General features: G+C 40.2%; 1 protein-coding gene across 1 annotated transcript in view; it reads left to right on the forward strand.

Annotated features, from left to right (window-relative positions):
• Window positions 1-19,335, forward strand: part of kcnk9 (potassium channel, subfamily K, member 9) — a 36,541-nt gene extending 17,206 nt beyond the window's left edge. The window contains exon 2 of the mRNA XM_061093145.1: window positions 18,452-19,335. Coding sequence (XP_060949128.1) covers window positions 18,452-19,335 — 884 coding nt within the window. The remainder of the gene's footprint in view (window positions 1-18,451) is intronic.
• Window positions 19,336-23,007: the final 3,672 nt, after the last annotated feature.

Here is a 23,007-nt window from a genome sequence, read left to right on the forward strand (position 1 = left end):
TTGCAAGCCCTTGAATACTGTGTGTGAATTCCTAAAGGGATTTTGGCCCTGTTTGGTTTTGCAAGAATATTAATAACCTATTTGGAAGTCGGAGTAAAAACTTGAGAGTTTACTTTTTAAAGCAGCATTCAGCAGTTTTTCTCCTTTAACAAAGGACAAACAACTTTGTGTGAAAGTGATTATTTGGGAAGAAAAACTGAGAATTATCCCTTGACTCTGCAGATCTATTCAGCTATAGAGGGCGTCAACGGGTTTGGTTTAAGGCCCACAACTTTCAACCTCTTTTCGAGCAACAGTAGTGAACTGTTGTCAAGGAAAACTGACAGAGTTTGCAACTAACTGTCAACAAAGTGGAGATTTTTCCCAGCAGAAGAGCCAGATATGATTTCCAGGAGTCCATGTGGACCAAAACAGAGCTGAAGTGAAAGTTCATGTTGGAATTCAAGTCAACAAAAAAGACTATGATGCACGTTTTATTATAATATGAAGATTAACTGACTGGAAGGCTACATACCTTCCTTCCTGCATGATTGCTACACACCTCACACTACAATCAATTCCTCATCACACACTTTACAATCATCACAAACATATCAAGCATACTGCTTCTCGGACACCTTGAGCATCGACTAAAAGCCGTGATTAGTCCTCCCTTAGGGTACGTAAAGATACAGTATGTTACTATTCCTGCAACTTCTCACAAGTGTGTCTGTATATGTACACTTGAGCACAGAAATTAGTACCACAAATTCGGTTTCAAGCTGTTAAATCAGGTGCAATCTGTGTGTTGTAGCATGACATGGAAACTCGCTTCTCAGTGATGAAGCAGAAATCCATACCGCTCTGGCCCATAATTGTCAGCTAAGACCAAGTAAGCCTTCCTGCACAGCACTAATTGCTGTTCTTTACATTATTGACAGCCCATCGACATTTCCTTGACTGTTTATTGGGGAAATAAGCTCAAAGTTTGAGTATCCATTTCTCGAAATAGCTGTCTTTCAATTGCTTCTGTCCGTGTAATCAGGTGTTTCTCTCTCTGCTAATTGTCATTCAAAAGGGTTCTACGTTCTGCTTTCAGTTAAAAGGATCCAGGAAATAGGAAAGTGGACTGAGGGGTGATGACTCCATGAAGCCCAGAACAATACGCTCAGGGCTGGATCACATTGACGCACATAGCACCCTCAATTCTGTGAGAGCACATGGCTTAATAAAAGCAGAGCTAGAGGAGACTCTGTCGTACCAACAGGTACTTTCTGATGTTGGACATAATCATACACTGCCACAAAAGAGAGGCTGCCTGGATAGCAGTGAGTCAGTAGGCCACCGTTGAATGAAAGTGAAATAACTTAGTAAGTAAACTTACCACACAACAGATTTTCGTGTGCGTCACAATCAAACAACAATACGTATAATTTGCCATTTGCGTATGTGTGACCATGCCCTAAGCGTAGCATTTCAACCCTGCTGGATTGAAGGGTTAAACTAACGGTTTTGTTACATTTTCATGGTGTTGAGTATCATTTTGATCAGATTTTGCTTAATTACTCAAATCTGGGAATATGACAAAATAGCTGCAACAAGACCAGTTGGTCAAGAACAGGGGTCTCAAACTCGCGGCCCGCGGGCCAATTGCGGCCCGCGGGACGATATTTTGTGGCCCCCACCTTAATATGAAAGTTTAATGTTAGTGCGGCCCGCACAAACATTGTAGCAGCTCCGCTGTTAGCTGCTGTGTGGGACAATGTTATGATGTTCTGGTTTCCTACTGTGTGCCTGACCAGTGAACGCAGCATGCAAGTGAGTGACATGGGGGGCGGGGTCGTGTGTGTGTGTGTACGTGTGAGAGTGAGTGAGAGAGAGAGCCGGGAGAGAAAAGAGTGGCTTTGGATGTGCGGTGCAGGAGGGTGAAATTCATAGTTTTCTGCCCTCTTTCGCGCAGGTCATGATGTATCCAGTGCTTCATTTATAAATCACAAGGTGCCGGAACGCTAAGTACATATCACAGCGCAGGTACGACGAGCACAGGTCCCGGAACGCACATAAAACGCCGCTTAAAACAGCACACACATGCCACTTACAATGCAGTGGGACTTATTTAGGCTATACTGCAGTGACGGTATCAGTCTTTATGTCAGTGATTAATAAAGTGGCGTCTTGAGCAAAGGCGACTTCTGTGTCCAGCGGAACGGAACACACACACATACACACACACACACACACACACACACACACACAATTTGTTAAATTGAAGGCAAATTCAAGGGACACCACGGCTCCTTTACGCACACGCTGCGCTGTGAGGTTTTGGGAGCTTCTTTACGCAGACAGATTATTCTAAACCGCAGCAGTTTATAACACGTCATTGAGCTAATATCTACATTTTACAGTCTGGGCTGTTTTACATTATTATTTACACCTGATATGTGTGGATGAATTTTAATGATTTAAATTCCCTCATCCTCTGGTGGTGACATTTACGCACCGAGCCACTGACTGTACATGACAATGTGCTAGTTAATTTGGTTCATCTTAGAAGTCTGCATTTTGTGAAATTGTGATGCTGTTGTTAAGAAAGCTTTATATATAATTTATTAGATTATCTTGTTATTGCGTGGCCACAAATTAGTAATTCATCCACCGATGTCAACAGGGGCTCCGTAATTTTCTAGTGATTACATTATATTGTTATATTTTATTTTAATCATTTCTTAAAAAACTTTTTTTAATGTTCATATTTTTTTCGATACGAGAGGTACGAGAGGTACCGGATCTAATCAAATAAGTCCCAGAACGCAGGCAAGCCAACACGGCACAAAGTAAGCACAAAAATGTATAGAAAAATGTGAGGTTACAGGAGGAATTTGATCATAGATTTGCAGACTTCAAGACGCACAGAGCGACTTTTACAAAAATTTTGCGGATCCCTTCTCCTTTGATGTGCAAGATGCCCCTCCTGTGCTTCAAATGGAGCTCATTGGCCTGCAGTGCAACTCTGACCTCAAAGCCAAGTTCAGGGAGGTGAGTGGAAAGGAAGACAAGCTTGGGCAATTTTTGTGAGAATTTAACCCCAGCTTCCTTGAGCTTTCCCGAATGTTCAAGCGGACCATGTGCCTTTTTTGGAGCACATATTTGTGTGAAAAGCTCTTCTCCACCTTGAACTTCAATAAGTCCAGGTACAGGTCCAGGCTTACTGATGATCATCTTCAAGCCATACTGAGGGTCTCAACTGCTTCCTCCCTCAAGCCAAATGTGGCTCAGCTATGTGAGAGGAAGCGCTGCCAGGTCTCTGGCAGCAAGAAGTAGGCAAGAGAAGCCATGTTTACAAGAACTGTTCGTGTTCTTCAATATTCTATTCATGTTCAGAAGAACCCATTGAAGTTAAATAACTGTTAGTAATGACATTAGAGAAGTTTGGATTTTTTTAGCAAATTTTTTTTTTTTGTGGAATACCTGATGCGGCCCAGCCTCACCCAGATACTGCCTCCAGCGGCCCCCAGGTAATTTGAGTTTGAGACCCCTGGTCAAGAAGCATGAGACTAGTTTTAACCCAGCTCCACAAACTTTTGGAAGTAAAACAAAAGTTTGTGATCATTTCTGCACCACTACTGCAATATACTACAACAACGCTATTTCTAGGCAGCCAAAGTAATCCGTATTACCAGGGCTGTGCCATATTGCAATATATACACATGTGAAGTCTGAAAAACATGTATTGTCTGAAATTAGGCTCAGTCTTTCTGCAGCAACACAAAACAGCCTCTTCAGCACCAGAGCAAGAATCATGCTGAGCAGTGTGGAGAGAGTCTAAAGCTCTCAAAGCAAAGATCTATCTTTGAAAGTGATGCGTAACAAGTATCAGTATGCATTGTCGTCTGCTGGGAAACTACGCTCCCACTTCCCTACAGAGTTGCCTTTACAGTGAATATATCATCAAAGTATTGTTCCTGGACCTGGAGGTGGTGATGGTCCCCAGGCGAGCGCTCGATCAGCCCTCATTTCGCTTACAAAACAAAAAGGCGCCACTTCTATACGAGAGACAGTCGGAAAGTGAGGTGGCCAGGCCGAGGCTAGCAGTTTAGCATGCTAATTTCAGAAGAAGCAGAGAAGTGAGAAACACAACGAATCCGGGAAATAAGCTGTAACAGACTGAAAGGATCCTCCAAAGCGTCTTGTGGAACTTTGCAAACCAGCAGTGACAAATTGCAGCCAAAAGTAGCTGTGACTTTTTATTTGTATTTGAATGCTCAGCAGGCTAATCCTGTAAGCGGATGTTAACACTGCACACAGCACATTTAATTTCCCCCAACCAGGCTTGTCTCTGATCCTTTTTAAACCAAAGGATTCATTTTTTGCTGGAAGTGATCCTGATACGAAGCTTTTTGTTGCAAAAATTGTCACCCACTGTGGGGTTTAATTAGCATGAAGACTAATGTAGAGCGCCAAAGAGCTGCGACAAATGTCAATCTAAAAAGTGCTCCCACTGTGTGCCTCATGTGGGTTCAGCTCCCAGAGGGTAAATCCAGGTTTCACTCATTAATTCACACGTCAAAACAAACCACACATTTTTGACCCAAGTAATCTCCCATACAGACCCTTGCGTTTGGACGCCCGCAGTGAACCTCACCCCCGACCGCTGCACTGTGCCGCTGTCAGGCCGAACATGGTGAAGTCCTCCAGTCACGTCTATCAGTGGCTGTCGTGGCTCGCTGTCTGAATGTGAGATCACTGGCAGGGGACAGACACAAACAGTCTTCAGAGGGGAAGACTTCAAAGACTGCTCGCAGCGCACATTTAAAACGGACAGAATTAGTGAAACATCCTTTCAAATGAGTGGTGGAATTTTGATTTGCCTTCAAGGCTGCAGAAGCATGAGTCACCTTTGTTAATACTGATATCCCCCATGGTGTTTTATCACTGAAATTGCTCCCAGGCAGCATTGTGCTGGAAGCTGATGTGAAAAACAGAAGATTGAGGAGCGGCGCTACAATGAGTATGTGATAAAGTTTTGGGTGACTCACTGTTGATTAGTAGTTTTCAGGTGATAGGTAGGCCCCCCTCGTGGAAGCATGTGTGAGACTGACTGGTGTGAATCTTAGTAGGCGGCACGGTTACAATTTCGTAGTTCACCTCAGATGCTTTATATCTGATCAGTTGTCATGACCAAGCCTTTTCAAATCTGGGTACTTTTCAACTCATTTGATAGAATAGTCACTGTTATGGAGGATGACAATCTGTATTTGAATCACTTTTATCTGCTCGCCTGATCCTACAGCATGAGTCTGTGGAGTAGTTGGGTTTAAATCACACCAGGTACAGAAAATCACATGTGGCTTGAGATCCTGCAGCAGCTTGGCTGTGTCCTCATGACAGAGAGGGCAGCGAAACACAATAAATACACATTAAATAATTTAGTCACTTTAAATCACGACTGAATTGTGTTTTCTACAAAAACCTGTGTTCTTTTTTTATATAAATCCTATCCCATGGATATTGGGGTCACACCCTCCATCACGATTGGGTTATCCTGCAGGTAATCGCTTTGCTATAATGTCATGGTCTTATTTGGTCAGTCAGACAGGTTCAGGCTGACCTGGCCCTGGAGCTATTGAGTAACAGGGTTATTGTGTACTATGCTGTATGAAATGTCATGCACTGCTGCGATATCAGCACAAATATGTTACTTACCCAAACAGTGAAATCAAAGCAATGCAAACAAGACAAGCGCATTCCAAAATCATATTCATAATTTATCTAGCAAATATGCTTTCTCTAGTGTTTCACTACACTGCATCATAGAAATACTGTAGATAATATGATCAAAGTACATTATGACATCCAAGAATGATCTCTCCACTGCTCAAGAATCAAATCAGACCAACAACCGTTTGAGTGTGTATTATCTGCAAAGCACCGCCAGCAACACTCACCAGCCCACCAATATCTGATAGAAACCTGCTGTGTGTATCAGCAGATAACACAATGCAATTAATCAATTTTTTCTTAGGCTACAAGTTTCATGATTGACGGAACACAATTTTGCATTATCCTGCGAGCTAACAAACGAATGGACACGGGTAAAAACACAGCCTCCTTGATTGAGGTTATTATTGTCACAAGTAGAAACAGTAGAAGCAACATGACAAAAGTAATTTCTCAGGAAGTCTTACACGTGGCTGGGTCAGTAAAGCGTGCGGCACGTTAGACTGCAGTTTACATTCAGCTGGTGCCAAGAGCCGAGATTGGTTTCTTGAAATAATTACAGCAAACCATATTTTACAGACGCATAAATAGTTTTATGTGATTGCATTTCCATCTACCTGCGTTTATGTGACTTCATTATCTAAATATTATAAATTTATTCTCAAAATATTTTAATTTAGTTTCTCACTGAAATGAATAATCCACACAAGAAATGTTACTAAATGTATGGAAGAATAAAGTCATGAAATTACAATTTGACCTTTCTCTTATTCTTATTCTTATTATTGAATATTGATTATTGTTGAATAGTATGAATACATTTTTTGCAATATTACAACTTTATTCCCGAAACATTATGACATTATTAAGGAAATCTCCTTTAACTGGCCCTAATACTCCATTGCACAATAGCAATGCTATGTCCGATTGAAATTAATTATGTGCCAAACCAATTTAACTAAATTTGAATCCCTCTCATTCTGTTGTCTGGGTCATCAGTCATGCTCTGCTATGAGGCAATGAGGTGTTTTTTTTTTCTACGTAGGATTATCTGTCACGGCTGCTCATGATACTTGTTCTTTCTAACTTTCTGCTTCCTGCACACACCTCTGACTCTGGTTGTGATGACGGATTCCTGCTCTGCCTTCCCATCTCATTCTGCTGTTCTTCTCTCTCATTAGCATACTCTGCAATGACTCTTCCTGCTTTGTGCCTTCTCTGTGTCCCATATCTCAGTGACGTGTGTCTGTTGGCTTCTGTTCTTTACAGCCTTCGGGGTCTATTTGTCGCGCTTCCCGCTGAATCCTGCTCTGCAGCTCAGATTCATCAGGGAGCGCACACGAGTCGAGCCTGTATTACAAAACAAGACTACAACCATTCACGGAATAAATGGATCTCTGTCATCAGAAGCAGGTGTCATTGACAGGATACCGGGGGTAGACGTAGCAGGTCTTACTCATGAGACGGATTACATTTATAGCATACACTGGCTCTGCGCCAAGATTTAAGGAATCTCAAATTCTCTGCAGAGCTAAAGCATCAAACCTCCACAGGCTGTATTGGGGATTACCAGCTTCTACATTCAGCTGCTCAGCTTGTCTCTCAGACTCTGTTTTTTTTTTGTATCCGTCTACCTTGTGTCCCCAAGAAAAATAGAGCCCTCCAGAGCAAACACACAAGTGAGGGACCTCAAATTCCAGACTGAGTTTATTGGAACTGTGCATTGGTCCACTCATCTGTTAATCCAGCTGGTCCTGGCACACGAAAACACAATGACCCTCCGTGTTCAGAATCTGTTCGTACTTATTTAAGCTTAATTGCTGATGCTGGTGACCCTGTGACCTTGAGTAGTGTCCCTGACAGGAGTCGTGTAAATATGAAGTGAGCTGGAGCACGGCAGCTGTTTGGTACAAAATGATGTAGTCTTTTGAATTTCCCCCTAATTGTGGAGTCTGTCTGTTGCTGGTGCTTGAGATGCATACCTTTAGTATGGTCGTAGTCATGAAGTGTCATTATTAATTAAATTAATTAAATTATTAACACACAAGATTAATTTGTATGTATTTTGTTATTTAAATCAATGTTTAATAGTTTAATACTGTATTCTTAGTCAATTGTGTGCTTTTTAATATAAATATGTGTATTTTATATAATTTTATATATAATTCTTTATGTTCTTAAAAATACAATTACGTAAGTATATCAAATATTATATAATAAACATAAATATCCTTAAATTAGCATGATACATTAGGCTTAAGACGTAAGACAGCAAAAACATTAGGGCCCACAATGTTTATTATTAAAAAAAAATTCCCGCCTGCTAACAAACAAATGGACACGGTTCAAAACACAACCTCCTTTGTTAAGGTCATTATCGTCCCAAGTAGAAACTGTAGAAGCAACATGACACAAGTGGCTGGGTCAGTAAAGAGTGGGGCACGTTAGACTGCAGTTTACAGTCAGCTGGTGCCATGAGCCGAGATTGGTTTCTTGAAATAATTACAGCAAACCACATTTTACAGATGCATAAATAGTTTTATGTGATTGCATTTCCATCTACCTGCGTGTAACTGCATTTTCAATTGCTGAGCAGAAATGCCCCAAATAAGTGATAAACCAACAAGCGTCAAATATTTCTATACTTTGCCAGATTCGAAAGTTGGTTGATAAAAGCAAAAGGCAGAGACTGTGACCTTCCTCAAATTAATACATGAAATTAATAGAAACAGTAGTGAGGTTGTTTTTTTTAGATAATTTGACGCTTGAGTGGTGCTGTTTTAATCATTGTCATGTTGTGGCCTCATTTTTTATGCAAGAATAAATGGCACCTGCCTGGAAAGTTAGTGCCACTGACTGTTGTTCTCTATTTGACTTCATCTGACCGTTATTTGAACATTTGATTATCACTCAACTCTGAAGCTCCTGGGACAATCAATTTACAATCTTTCCATTCACTGTTGCTGTGTCTCCTGACATTCTTTATTGTTGTGGTTCATTCGCTGCATCTATCCTGTTTCCAGCTGCAGCTGTTTTCTTGTGATAAATCCAGTGTACATTACCTGCCCAGCACCTGATTTGGACAATATTAGCTGTTGCTGCCACAATTGGAGAGTCCCTTCTCAACCTGCCTGTTTGGAATGTTCTGTTCTCTCATCTTGTGTTAATGCTCTGGAGCTACTTCGAAATTATTCCAGGTCATTAGTGAGTCAAACAGTTCCACAATGAACTGTCACTTGTAATTGTTTGTGTGCTGGATGTTGTGAGCAGAGCTTTTCTATGAACAGTCTTTGGTGCAGAGTGAAGTTAGAAAACTTTGTGTTCATCCTACCTGGTTTATCTGCAGTGAAGATTTCATAGTCAATGTGTTTCATAAAATGAAAACAGTGTGCAGCTTATGTTTATGCTGAATTAATACAATACATGTCGACTTTCCAGATGTCTGTTAAGCAGTCGACACAATCTTCAGATCCAAGTTCCAACTTTTTCAAATAAAACAATTGTAATTTAGTTTGATATAAAGCATCGCAGCAACATAATGAGCGTTGTGCTTTTTTTTAAGAGAAATTGCAAAACAGGAAGTGATCCTATGAATGTTTTTGCCATAATAGAGCTCAGCACACATGACACCTGTGAATGTCATATGATATAACATATGAAAACGATGCTGTTATTTATCCAAAGATATAGAAGAAGGTTCAACTCAGTTCGCCTGAAGGCACGCTGCCCTGCCCCAGCAGAAATTGTAGATTTAGTAGAGAGATAAATCTACTCTATATTACCTGCCCAGCACAAAACGACAAAGGAATAAAGTAAGCAAATGCTGTTCTGTACCTTTTTTGCGTTTATTCAAAATTGGCTGAGTACAAGAAAGACGTCCTGAGACATATGATTTATGTCTGTAACATTTTCTTGTTAGAAATACATAGAAAAGCTGCAGTTTGAGTCACTTTTGTATTAAGAAAGTTGTTCATAACAAACATTCATTTGTCAGACTGTTGGATGATGAAACACACACACAGGATCCTGCTCTAATTTTAAGTCCTCTGAATAACAACATTGGACAAAACGCTTAAAATGTAAATGTGATCTTTCTAAGCTGCAGGCAGACATCTCTAATATCTCTGGAATTGCCTCTTCATTGACGCAGAATATCATGTTTGACATTTTTTCCCTGACAATAGAGCGGAGAGGACAGGCCATAGCCATTAAGGCACCATAACAAAGTAGAATTGTGAGCAGACTTAGTGTTTCAGAAAACACTGATAGTAAAGGTGCCCTGTCTGTAGAAGGTAACCATGGTGTTCCCGCTCCTCCGACACATTAAGCTCTTGTCGGTGACGTGGTGGAGACTCAGACGAGAGCCGAACAAGGTGTTCTCACCTCTGTGCTCCCTGCTCTTCTTGACCTTCATTAAAATGCCACGGCCTGCAGCTATTAATGCCACCGGGGCACCTGAAGCAATACGTGGCAGATTAACCTGGGGATCAAACAGGCAAAAGGTGCTGGTTTAAGCAACTGCTTGACACTTGTAGAGTAACTACCCAGGCTGTGTGTGGGTACTAATGAGGGACTGCCTTGATAGTGTCATGAATAATGGATGATACATGTTATATAACCAGCTGTGTGTAAAAATAAATTAAAAACAGACTGAGGTATCCATTACTCTGTCGTACTCTCATGACAAAACGATGTGATAAGGGGATCAAGTGTTAGGCAGATATTAACTATGTTTCTATTCTAATCTGCTGTGGATAGTACATACTGTGTTCTACATGAATAATGTATGCTATCATTCCAATTGAAAAAATATGATGCAGCTCTTTCTAGTTTTGATGGCATTTATTGTTAGTTTAAAAAAAGAATAGTAAAAAACATTTTCTTACATCTTTGTTTCCACTATATATAGTTTGCAGTGGCATCGTCTATTCTCAATTACACAACTTTGCAGAGGTTTTTATTTTGAAACTACAGGTATACAGGAAGTGGATTAATGTGCGGACAACTCGCCGAGGTGAAAGGAAGAGAGAGAAAAGTAGATTTAACTTGCTGACATAAAGACAAATAGATTTATTTGATCAGATTTTGATTTACTGAGCCTTTAAGCACCTTTCAGCTCATTGTTTTGATTTTACAGACTACATCTTGAATGGTTCATACAAGCACAGCCTTCATCTATGTCTTGCCCTCAGCAATACACAAAAACAAATCCCCTTTAAAACCAATGCGCTTGTGTTTAACTTTGCTAAACTCTTCACGAATAGCCTCCAAGAATGTTTCTCCAAAGGTTACTTTGATCGTCTCTTAATTCAATCATGAATACTTAATATTACAAAAGAGTACTTTGCAGATTTCAGTTGCTTTAAGGATAAACGTTGAGTGTCTGCTGGATCTCAGAATCTCAGTATGTGTAGTTTGTTAATTCATGAAACCCTCATTGGATCATTAAAAATCATTTTTTCTAACATTCTTTAATATTTATGCTATAATAATAGAAATGTATAATAATTTAATTTAGGCTGCCAGCTGTGTCAATTTATAGTTGGAGCAACAATGAGTCATACTCGCTCAGGCGGACATATGAAGCTCACGTTGTGGGTGTCGGCAGACATTCAAAATAAGTCATAGTAAAGTGGATTGAAGACAAACAAAGGTTGAGTCATGCAGTTTATGATGAAAGCTGTCTTGCTATATTCATGAATGTGTAAACCATTAGAGGCACTTTGGATGGGATATGCGGAGAGACACAGGGGGTGTGATGTATTTAATAAATTGAGATGGCTGGAAAATGCATTTGCATTTCCTTTGAAGGATTATATTTATTTCAGTCTCTTGATGTGGTGATATACATCTTGATGTAGTATCTGTCTATTATTCTGCTCCTTGGCTTTCAACAATCATCTTCGGGGACCACGTTGTTCCGGACGGAAAATCTCAGCCCATGTTTTATAGATGGCCATGATATATTGTACAGACATTCACGGTCCCCAGTGGGTAGATTCAAAATCAGATTCGTGACTTGAGACTTTTCTCCCGGTGCCAGCTGGAGGATTTTAAGTTTTCAGTGACACGTCTTGAATACTCTTGGAGGGACGAATTTGATCAGTCTGGAAATTTAGTGTCACCTGCATGAAAGAGTTTCATATATCTAGTTGAATATCACAATCACCTTTGAGTGTATTGTCAAAATGTTTTGGGCATACGTTCATGCTCTTTAGACGGTGGAAGTCTGTGATTTTTGCCCTTAAAAACCTGGTCTGAGGTCAGTGGCTCAGTAATTCACTGTTATTTTCAGTTCACATTATCGAGGTTACAACATACGTGCACTGTGCTTATTGAGTTCATTGCATGTGACCCCTACAACACACATGATGAGCCAAGAGAATAAGTACAACCATTTTGAACCGTGCCCCTGGTGCTGCAAACCGTTTTTTTCCATCTAACCAGCAAAACTGGATTTGGAGACAACCTAAATGCACCATGTGCTGTGCACTGTGCACCTGGATGATTCAAATAGAGCCTTTTTGATAGTAGCTTGGGTTGCGTAAAAAGGTGATGATATGACTGTTTATTGAGCTACAGTTTAAACCTCTTCCTACTTCAAATGACACTAGAACTATTTTCAGGCGGCACCTTTGTGCAGAGATGTTATCACACTTCCCACTCTGGTTTGTTCAAACATTTGGAGAGTGACTCAACAGATGTGCACTGATACCGAAAACTGCTGCCCTATGTTAAACTCAAATTATCATCTTTTAGGTTTACATTCACACGAGTTCACATGTTTATTATCTCATTATATTTATTCATGCTTCATCTTTATCAGATGGTCGACAGATTCTGTTTAATTCCACTTCAAAAGTGGGGCTTTTGGAACAATGCCGTTGAGTACTGTAAATTATTTTTAGCTGCTATTTCTGTAATCATTTCATGTCAGTTGTCCTGAAAGCAACATTTTCAAACATTCCTTTTGCGCTTCAAAAAATCTGATTTGCAATTTACAGCAACTTAATGAACTGATTGTGTTTTTGTGTTACTGACACACATCTTGCTGCCTTCTGATGATAAGTGGTGTGCTTTCACAAACAAAGTTTTCCCACTAAAGCTTGTGGGAGAGCATAGATTGAAAGGAGTACACGTCCCATGGTCTTATCCGTCTTCACTCCTCTCTGCATGCCTGCATGGATGCCCTGAGTTTTATCTCTCCACAGTTGCCAACATGCTTGCACATTGTGGGAACTGTTTGAACTTTCTCTATACAGTTTTAAGGTCTTGACCTTCTTTGTAAAATGCTTTGCGATAATGTTTATTATGTTTTGGCGCAATTCAAATGAAATTGAATTGAATTGAATTAAAGAGAGCGCAACCTACCATTTTCCAACATGTGACTTTTAATGTAATATTTGAGCGTGAGTCTGTTTCGACAGCGCTACACATTGTGCTGTGCACAGACACGCACCTTCACCTGTGCACACATGAGCACAAAGGCACCTGTGCGTGGCAGAGCTGTCTGTGTTGCAGAGCAAATATGTCTGTTCCCAAGACAACAGCACATAATATAGTCATTATAAGAGGACAAACAGATTACACTGTGCCGCGCTGCTGCAGAAAAACCAAACATCCCATTAACGACTTAACAGAAATACTTTAGGAGACTGGTTTGGAAAAATATAGGCAAATATTTAATTATAATAAAAAAATATAAATTATTACCTCTGTCAAGGAGGATATCATATTTATTATTATTTCATCTGCATTTGTTTCTTTGTTTTTGTTTGTGTGTTTGTTAGTTAGCTTACTTTAACATTGACTGATAGGACATTTTTCAATTTACTGTAGATTTTTTAAAGAAAAATTTATGAATTTTGAAAATTTGACATGTTAAGGGCACTGGTATTTAGTGTGTGTGCAATTTGGTGTATACCCAAATAAAATTATGGGTCTATTGAATTTAAAATTGTTTTTTAAGGGGACTGCTCTCTGAGTGCAGTTTAAGTATTCATTATCTTTTTCCCTTTGACTTATCGAGGCCTATGTAGTACTTTTTTTTTTTTTTTTGATTCTATAAAGGAGAATACACACACTTACTCATGAAATGCATCCCAACCTGTGGAATCATTATGAAATAAGCAACATAACATAAATAACTCGTCAACCGATCCATGACGGAACAGTAGCCATTATTTGATATGAAAATGTCACAGATGATTGCTTTTACGAGTTCATATCCTGTTCATAGGTGTGCAGGTCGTCTCCCAGAGCCCCTGTAAATCCCAGTTAATCATCCTGTATTTATTGCCTTGGAAATGTAAGGGACACTAATGAATGTTTGTGCTCAAGCTGATACCTCATCACTGATTTCATTATTTTTTTCTCTCTCCTCTGTAATATACTACTTTCATGACTTCCTTAGTGTTATCTGTTACATATCCAGATGCCACTTCTTATTTCTGTCCAGTCATAAGCTTTCAACAAAAGCATGGCAGTCCTAACAGGAAACACATACAAGTGTGGCAACCCCGCTGTCCAATCGATACCTAATACACTCCGGTTTTCATCCCGGCAGGGAGAGGCTGTGGAGAGCGAGGTAGTCGTGCAGGAACCTCAAATAGCTTGTCCAAACAGAAACAGTTGTTAGTCAGTGTGATGTCTTCCAGTGTAAAACACAGCGTTGACAGATGATCTGCGGAGGAGTGCCGTTAAAATCAAATGAGAGTTTTTATTTCCTCGCAGCCCCCACTGTATTTCATTATGTCCTAATTACTCCACGAGAGCAAATTTGAGCAATAAGGATCAATATCAATTAATTTGCTAATTTTGAGCATGGGTGAAGGAAGACAGATGGCTGTGCAGAATGCAAATCAGTAATTGTAATTTGCTAACACTTGTGGGAAGCCACAAGCATGTTGTACTGCTTCTTGCACATGATGTTTACTTTGATCTAAATTGATTTTTCATAGGCAGAATGCAAAGTAAATTAGATTAGTAGACTCTGAAGAGTCCCAATGAATTGCTCATATCTTCTACCCAGATAAAGCCACTCGTTAGATAGTTGCTTCATAGCTTTGTTATCTTTTTTCCACAAAGCATTTTACTGTTAATATCCTACCAGTGTTTCATTGAAAAAGATGTGTGTGTTTTTTATATTTTTAATAAGATTATTAATGTTGTGGATCAGATCCACTCACTTCTCTGCGTGCAAGTGATGTTCACATCGCTGCTCATTGTTCAAAGAATTCAATCAGCTCATCTGCAGTCGGCACGCACCAGCAGCAGCCCAGTCAGCTGCTGCTGACCTGCGGCTCATCCAGCAGTTTCCTGCACTGAGCTCCATACAAATAGATAGATTCAAGGGCAAACAGGGAAATTAAAAAAACAATGAGAATATAAAAAGAAATCCATGTAAAATCAAAAAGCACAATTTAAAAATGTGTTAAAAAGCAAAAGAAAGATTAAATAAAAAATACTGAAACAATTATACAAGGGAATAAAATAATACAAATATATATATGCAAAATAATAAAATAAAATAAAAAGATGGTATGACCTTAGATCAAAAAAAGTTAAAGGCACTTGTGAATACTTCAATGGAAACGAATGAAGAAAAATAGGTAGAAAAATATACCTTTTTAAATATACTGTAGACGAGAACTCCTGGCTGCTCTTGTGTCTATGGCCTTAATCAGTCTGACTCTAACCTTTCCTCAACCCAACCCTCTAAGACAACTGTCCTTGTGGTTTTAAATACATGGCACAAACCTTTAAATTAAAAGTTTGCGTGTCAGAATTTCAGGAATATCAGAACAATTTTGATGGGACATTCTGAGCCTTATCAATGCCAGTAGACGATGATTCTGCACCATACTACTTTATAATTCTGGATGATAGTCCTTATCTTCTATTTGGGGGGATTAAAGGGAACCGTTGTTTGGGGGGTGCAAGCAAGACAAATATTGTTGCCATGGTGTCTGACAGCTACAGGCATCAACTGGAGACCGTGGCGATAAGAGCTGGATTGTTCTTCCACTTCCATTTGCTCTGTTGGAATTACAGTAGCTTCAGAGTCAGATCTCTACAACTGATCTAACAGTGAATTAGGCAGCCACCCTTATACCAATGCTATCTCTGAGGTATCATCTCAACAAAGCTGATGAGGGGAACTAATCTTCATGCTGGTTCCCATTGATTTAGTTTTTATTGTATAGGATCTACCAGTCTACTATAAAGCATCCGTGTAATGACACATTCTGCAGGTGCATCATGTAAGCTTAGTCAGACCAAAGTAAAGCAGGGTTTCTGGAGAGCTTCAGCCCAAATTAGAACTCCTAACATCTTTTACCTTTCCTCCTTTTTTAATTGTGAGGCCTCTGCCATCGGTTTACAGTGGCTAAAGGAACTGGAGGAGATTGAATTTGTGTTTCTTGGCACCTTGTGAATGCACATAACATATTCACTCTTCCACTTTATTTTTGTCTCCACATGCTCCAGGGGGAAATATTCATCTCTTTATCTGCTCAGTGCTCCACGATGTTACCAGCTATTTGATAATTTTGTCTGTCTGCTGAACAGGTATAGTACAGAGGGTTAATCAGAGTTTGTTTGAAATATAAAGAATAAAAGCTGCAGGTCTCAAAGCTTTCCATGAGCAACAGCTGCTTAGAACTGCTGACTACCCATTCGAGTCCAGCCAGCTATTGTTAATAGTTTGGGTTGAAAAATGTTGGCCTTCATTTTACAATGACTGAAGACACAATACTGCAATGACTGCACATCCTCATAAGATGATGAAGGGCAACTTAGAGTTTAAAATGTCTCTGAACTTTTGTGTTTAACTTTGCCATCTGACGATACACTGGGTCCATCCATGAACCTGCATATTACACATGTCAGTTAAACTATACATGCATGCAGGTGCAGTCCAACATGTTAAGATTGTGAAGATTGGAATACTAAAGAGCTGCTGCTTCTAAAACAGGTTGTTTTTCTATCATTAAACACTTTGGAGTCTGGATTCTTTTTTTAAAGTCTCAATTGAAGATGGTTTAACTGTGTTCAGTTGTCATTTTCCTAACCTTCAACCTTTTATGTAACATTTATCCCCTTTCAGTATTTCATTGTGTTATAAATATTTGCAGGATTTGTTACTTCTCATTGTCCTTGTACTTTCAGGCTTGGATTGCTTCAGGCTTCAGGAGTGTGTTTTTTCTTTCTCCTTGCCAGGAGCCTAATTATCCGCAGAGGTCTCCACCTCTCCAAAACAAATGGGCCTGATAATTAAGACTGATAAACAGAATGAAGCAGTTTCCCTGTTAAAATGCAGTGTTTTTCCTCACACAGGTCAGGTGGGGCTGCCAGGGGAGCTGTTTGCTTAGCTTTAATCTTTAAAACTGAAGAATACAAATAAAAGCCCTCATTCAGTTAAAGGATATATTAGTTATAAGGTTAACATATCTGTGAATGTGTAGATAAAACTTTTTACATTAATATTAATAGGAAAAGGTTAAGTGTTTTGCTCCAAGAGCTGGAAATACACACACACACACACACACACACACACACACACACACACACACACACACACACACACACACACACACACACACACACACACACACACACACACACACACACACACACACACACACACACACACACACACACACACACACACACACACACACACACACACACACACACACACACACACATCAAATTTGCTTCAAATATGTGCCATTCTAATGACACTTTTCTAAACAAATATCAAAAAGATTAAAGTCATCAAATGTTTCCGTCTGACTTTAAAACCTTGATAATGTGAAACTAACTGCTGTACCAGTACAGTATGTTTTTTCAATTCCACTGATGACCTCGGGCCAATAACACACATTGCACATATAGAAGTACTCTGGTTGCGAGAGCAAGAAGCTCTTAAGAAAACACGTGCTTCAGTGGGTGGAAAGCCGGATGGGAAAACGCAGAATCAATATTTGAAAGCACAAAAAGAAAACTTGCTCAAGACGCGTCTAAAGAAAAATGCTGCAAGCTGTACCGAAAATACTGTGTCTCCATTTGGAAGGCACTTGTTGAAGTGATACACACGCCAGCTGATGGTGGGAGTCTCTTGGCCCTGATTTTCATGTTTAATACTCTCAGTTATGGGCTGTGGTGGAGGAGAGACAATCAGTGAGACACACTTTTTTTCAGCCCTGCATATTCAACAGCACCAGCCTCATTCATAATGAAATCTCTGAAGTCATTTTTTTATAAATAGCCTGCAAAGCACGTAACATCTTTTATATCATTACATTTGAAAACTTGTATAGTGTTTGAATCCTATTGTTGTCCCCACTGGTTGATTTTGAAAGGTCTGTGTGTGTGTGTGTGTGTGTGTGAGTCAGCAGCTTGTGGTCTAAAGATAAAGTTTAATTAAGCTAAAAGCTTCACTGGCTCCTCCATGACTCCTTTCCACTCCCTCCTCCGAACTCTTCTACCTCACTGGAAACTTCTGACTAATTGGACGCCCCTCTCAGCCACAATCTTTGAGCCCAAATAAGATTAATGAGCAGAAACATTTCTGTGGCATGCACATATTCAATGCCCCCATTTTGGCAGCACTCGCAGACTCTTAGACAAATTTCTTGCTTGGTCATGTTTGTAAACAAAAGGTGATCGGAGGGTGGGGGATCACCTATGACTCGCTGCTAGATTTATTCTCTCACTAATTTCTGGTGTCTGTCTCCTCTCTCCTCAGGTTATGGGCATGCAGCGCCGGGGACGGACGCAGGGAAGGCGTTTTGCATGTTTTATGCCGTCCTGGGAATCCCGTTGACTCTTGTCATGTTCCAAAGTCTGGGTGAGAGGATGAACACTTTTGTCAAGTGCCTCCTGAAGCGCATCAAGAAGTGCTGCGGCATGAGCATCACCGACGTGTCCATGGAGAACATGGTGACCGTGGGATTCTTCTCTTGCATTGGCACACTGTGCATAGGAGCGGCTGCCTTCTCCCATTACGAGGACTGGAGCTTCTTCCAGTCTTACTATTACTGCTTCATCACATTAACAACTATAGGATTTGGAGACTTCGTGGCCCTCCAAAAGAACCGGGCCCTCCAGAAGAAGCCGCTGTATGTGGCCTTTAGCTTCATGTACATCCTGGTGGGCCTGACGGTCATTGGGGCCTTTCTCAACCTGGTCGTGCTCCGCTTCCTGACTATGAACAGCGAGGACGAGCGGAGGGATGCGGAGGAACGGGCCTCGCTTGCAGGCAACCGGAACAGCATGATCATCCACATCCAGGACGAGTCGATGCCGCGTGGCCGGCAGCGGCGGGAGCCGTACCGGGCGGAGGTGACTGATTTGCAGTCAGTCTGCTCCTGTATGCACTATCACTCACATGACTTTGGCAGCTCTGGGGGAGGGATGGGAGGTCTGGGCTGTGCCTTCTCCCATCAGAACTCATTCAGCTCGCAGCTGAACCCCAATCAGTACTTTCGCTCAGTTTCCTACAGGATCGAGGAGATCTCGCCCAGCACCTTGAAAAACAGCTTCTTCCCTTCGCCCATCAGCTCTGTCTCTCCAGGTCTTCACAGCTTCACAGACAATCACCAGCTCATGAGGAGAAGGAAATCTGTCTGAACCCTGACAAACATGGGACCACTGAGTTTCCATGTTTTATACACAAGGTCAAACATTTCCAATGCTGCTCCTTACCAAATCTAATTTCAGCACTTTTTTCCCTGTTTGGTTGCGAGTAAAATAAAAAGTATTCTTGGGATCAGATGAAGGACACAGCAAGTGTGGAAACAACGGGATGCAAAGCATGAAGCATGGATTTCTATTTTTTCATGAGATTGCTCCATTTAAACCAGACCCAAACGACAAGACCCTCCTTGTTACATTTGCAGTACAAAATTGATATATTAACTTTGGTTTCATACCAAACAATGCACACTGGGGAAATGCTATTTTTCAAAAAGGAAGTATGCTTGTTTCACCTTAACTTGAAGAAACTTTTACCGTTATTTACGACTCCATTGCCTCACTGCAGACAGAGAATTTAAAATGACTTAAAGCATCAGGTATTGTTTTCTATAAGCAATCATATATTTCAATGGTTTCGCCACATATCAAGCCAAATTATTGTTGCCAATATTAGCATGTGCATTAGATGTCATTTAAGTAAGTGTGCCATTGTTTTGTGCCATTCTTTGGTCTGTTTTCAAAGCAGATGTTTGATGGCCATCTGTTGTTTGTCTTTGATTCAAAGGATCATTCTGCTGGCATTGACATTCATCCCTAACCCTAAACCTGATCTGGCCACAAAAGCTTCATCCTCGCCCATGGCCTTTTGCAAAAAGAGTCAAAACATTTCCAAAGGCAGATCTGCCCTTTCCCTCCATTATTTGTCAGTTATATAATTTTTTCCTATGACGTTCATACTCAGTCGGTTAAATCTAAGTCCACAGGCTCCTCTTTACATTCACCGTTTTGCAGCAGTATTCAATAGCCAGAAGGGAATAACTGCTGTAAAACAGGAAGCGATACCAGTGTTTTTATTAACAGTCACTTAAACTAACTAGAACACATTGCTAATGATATATAACACAGGAGAAATTGAGTGAGTTGCAGCAGACGCTGGATGAAAAGATTGAAACCAAAACCCCACAGCAGGCCTTGTCTACCTGTTTTCCCAGGTCTCCTAAAATGTGTGTTTCTCTGCAACAAGTCTACTGCAGCAAATTAAATTCAAATGAAGATATGTGTTTAATTGACATTTACATTTACATGATGTTAAACATACTTGTTTCTGTCCAAGATTTCTGATCTTCACTACAATAATATTTACTCGAGCCTTATTAAATGTTTTATGGTTACGTTTGGTCTCTGCCAGCATTTGGTTAAGGTTAGGGGTAGATTTAGTTTTAACACAGAAAAAGTTCACACTGACTTCAGACACAACATGGTTAATCATATTTGACAAAAAAACATGACCTGACGCTAACCTCACACTGTTTCTGTTGCCTAAACCTAACTTCAGACTCTGGATGTGAGGAGGTCCCTGGTTTGTCCATCTGCCGTTCCCCCAAACCAGGCATACTGGAAGTAAGCATGAGTTGGGGGTGCTGAGAGAAAGTCTATAAAATGCTGTGCTATTAAATACTGTGCAGGCCATTACAATCATTTAGAGATGCTCAACAATCTATTACCAGCCCTAAAATCTGCGATCCTATCGGATTGCGCCACTATATACGACGTATACTACATGTGTGCTTTGCATAGGCTACACCAAAATACACTGAAGGCTCGAATTACGGGTGGATGTTAGGGCTACTACTAATCTACTCTACAATGTATATCTTGAAAATGAAATTAGTTTTGTTTAAATTGATTTGTTCAGTAAATTGTTTTGAGTTGCAGTTACAGCTCCTCACCATGAGGGAGTGCTGCAGCTTCCTCAGTACCCCGACTTCCAGCGTGTTTGGTCCCAGCCACCTCCTGGCAATTCTTACGCCATTAATAAAAGTAGAGCTTCATTAATTCAACAACAATCTGTTGCCTCCGAATGTAATCCAGCCAGCGATTACAATTCATACAAAAATATTTGCTGTTGCTGTTTAGATGTATGGAAACACCATTTTTTGGAGATTTAGGCTGAGTTGTTACAAGTAAAGTGAACATCATCACAGGAAGTTTAAACTGAGGCATTAGAAACTTTGAACAGTATGACGTAGTTTCACACGCACACATTTTTCCAGCTGACTTTACAACAGAGTAAATGTTAATCAGAGGACAAGCGTGATCATCCCTCAGAGTCAATGCAGAGTACGTGATGTATGTCCATATAGCAGCTGACCCTGGGTCAGATCTCACTGAGAGCAGGAGTGTTGACTGAGACGAGGAGGCATGCCGATCTGAGCCGACAACTTCTCAGACTTTGATGCTCCTCATGGAGCCCTTAGGAAAACACGACCTCTTAAACGTATCACTACGGAAACAATCTGAAGAGTATGAGTTCATGTGAGGTTACAGCATTATTCAAAGTTAATAACAGCAGTATGATCCTTTCGGTGTCTGTAAAATACCAGAGGAAGATTTGGGGGATTGATTATGTCCGAAAGATCTGATAAGTGCATGAACTGTTTGTGATGAATGGGGAAATGATTTCAACATAACTTTACAAATATTTTAATGGCAAATAGTCTTAACGAATGATATACAACATATGCTGTTTCTTTTGCCAAAGTCCAGCAGTTTTCTAAAGGGAAACACTTTAGTTGCCTACTTTCTAATTTTCCTTTCAGAGAAAATGTACAATAATATTTGTTCTCAGGTTTGAACGAATATATATATATATTTTTTTCCTTTCTGGTTTACTCCTGAATCAAACACACTCCCAGAAGTGCAAGTGCAGCGGCCAAACAATACAATGTACATATCAAAATCCTTGTTTCCAAATGGTAGAGATTTTCTGAGAAATGCGACTGAGATGCATCATCTCACTGAGGCAGTGCTTTGGCTGCTGGCATCATTTGTGAGAGCCGCAGTAGCTTCAAAATGTTTGATGCAATTCTGGATATTTACGTTGATTATAGGCCTGTTATAAAGCCAGAGCCGCCTTTTCTGTCACAGCTGGCCCAGTGTTTGCTGTCGAAACCTTTCACTACCCCAGAGCTCCTAAGTTAAGCAGGATTTATGTGCTCAACATGATTTGTAAATGCATTTTTAGTTGTAAATGTATATTTAAATATGTATCTTTGTAAAGACTGAAGGAAAGGTGAAGTTTTTTATGTTAGCACAGGGCTGGGAGCTATTTTTTATTCCCTTAGTGAATTCTATTCTTAAGAATCAATCAATATTTCAGGAGGATAACAATTCTTGCTACAAATTTTTGGACCTTGACTTTAAAGAAGCATTACCTTCAGTATTCTTTGCAGCTTAGTTTTTAACGGGCTATTAATTTCCTGCATAGCTGAGCATGCCTCACAAGTTGAATGCCACCCTGTTTGTGCAAATGGTAAAATGCCATGGATGCTATTCAGTCGAGACGAACGTAACCAGGCATGGAGTCCAAGATAAGCCCGAAAAGCATTGTTTCATTATCGGAACTATAGCGGCTTATCACAAATATCCTGTACAATATGTTTATAACAACCTTTGGAATAAAATGGCCTTTTCATGGCTGAGATGCATATGTATTTTTACACATTAGCATATGTGCCTTGAAGAAACAGTAGTCAGTGTTTCTGTTGAAGTGGGCACATTTTAAATACCATGGCTGCGGATCTGTTTGTGCTTTAGCCATCAGAA

This window comes from Limanda limanda, chromosome 19 (assembly GCF_963576545.1).
Source record: "Limanda limanda chromosome 19, fLimLim1.1, whole genome shotgun sequence".
NCBI classification, from domain to species: Eukaryota; Metazoa; Chordata; class Actinopteri; order Pleuronectiformes; family Pleuronectidae; genus Limanda; species Limanda limanda.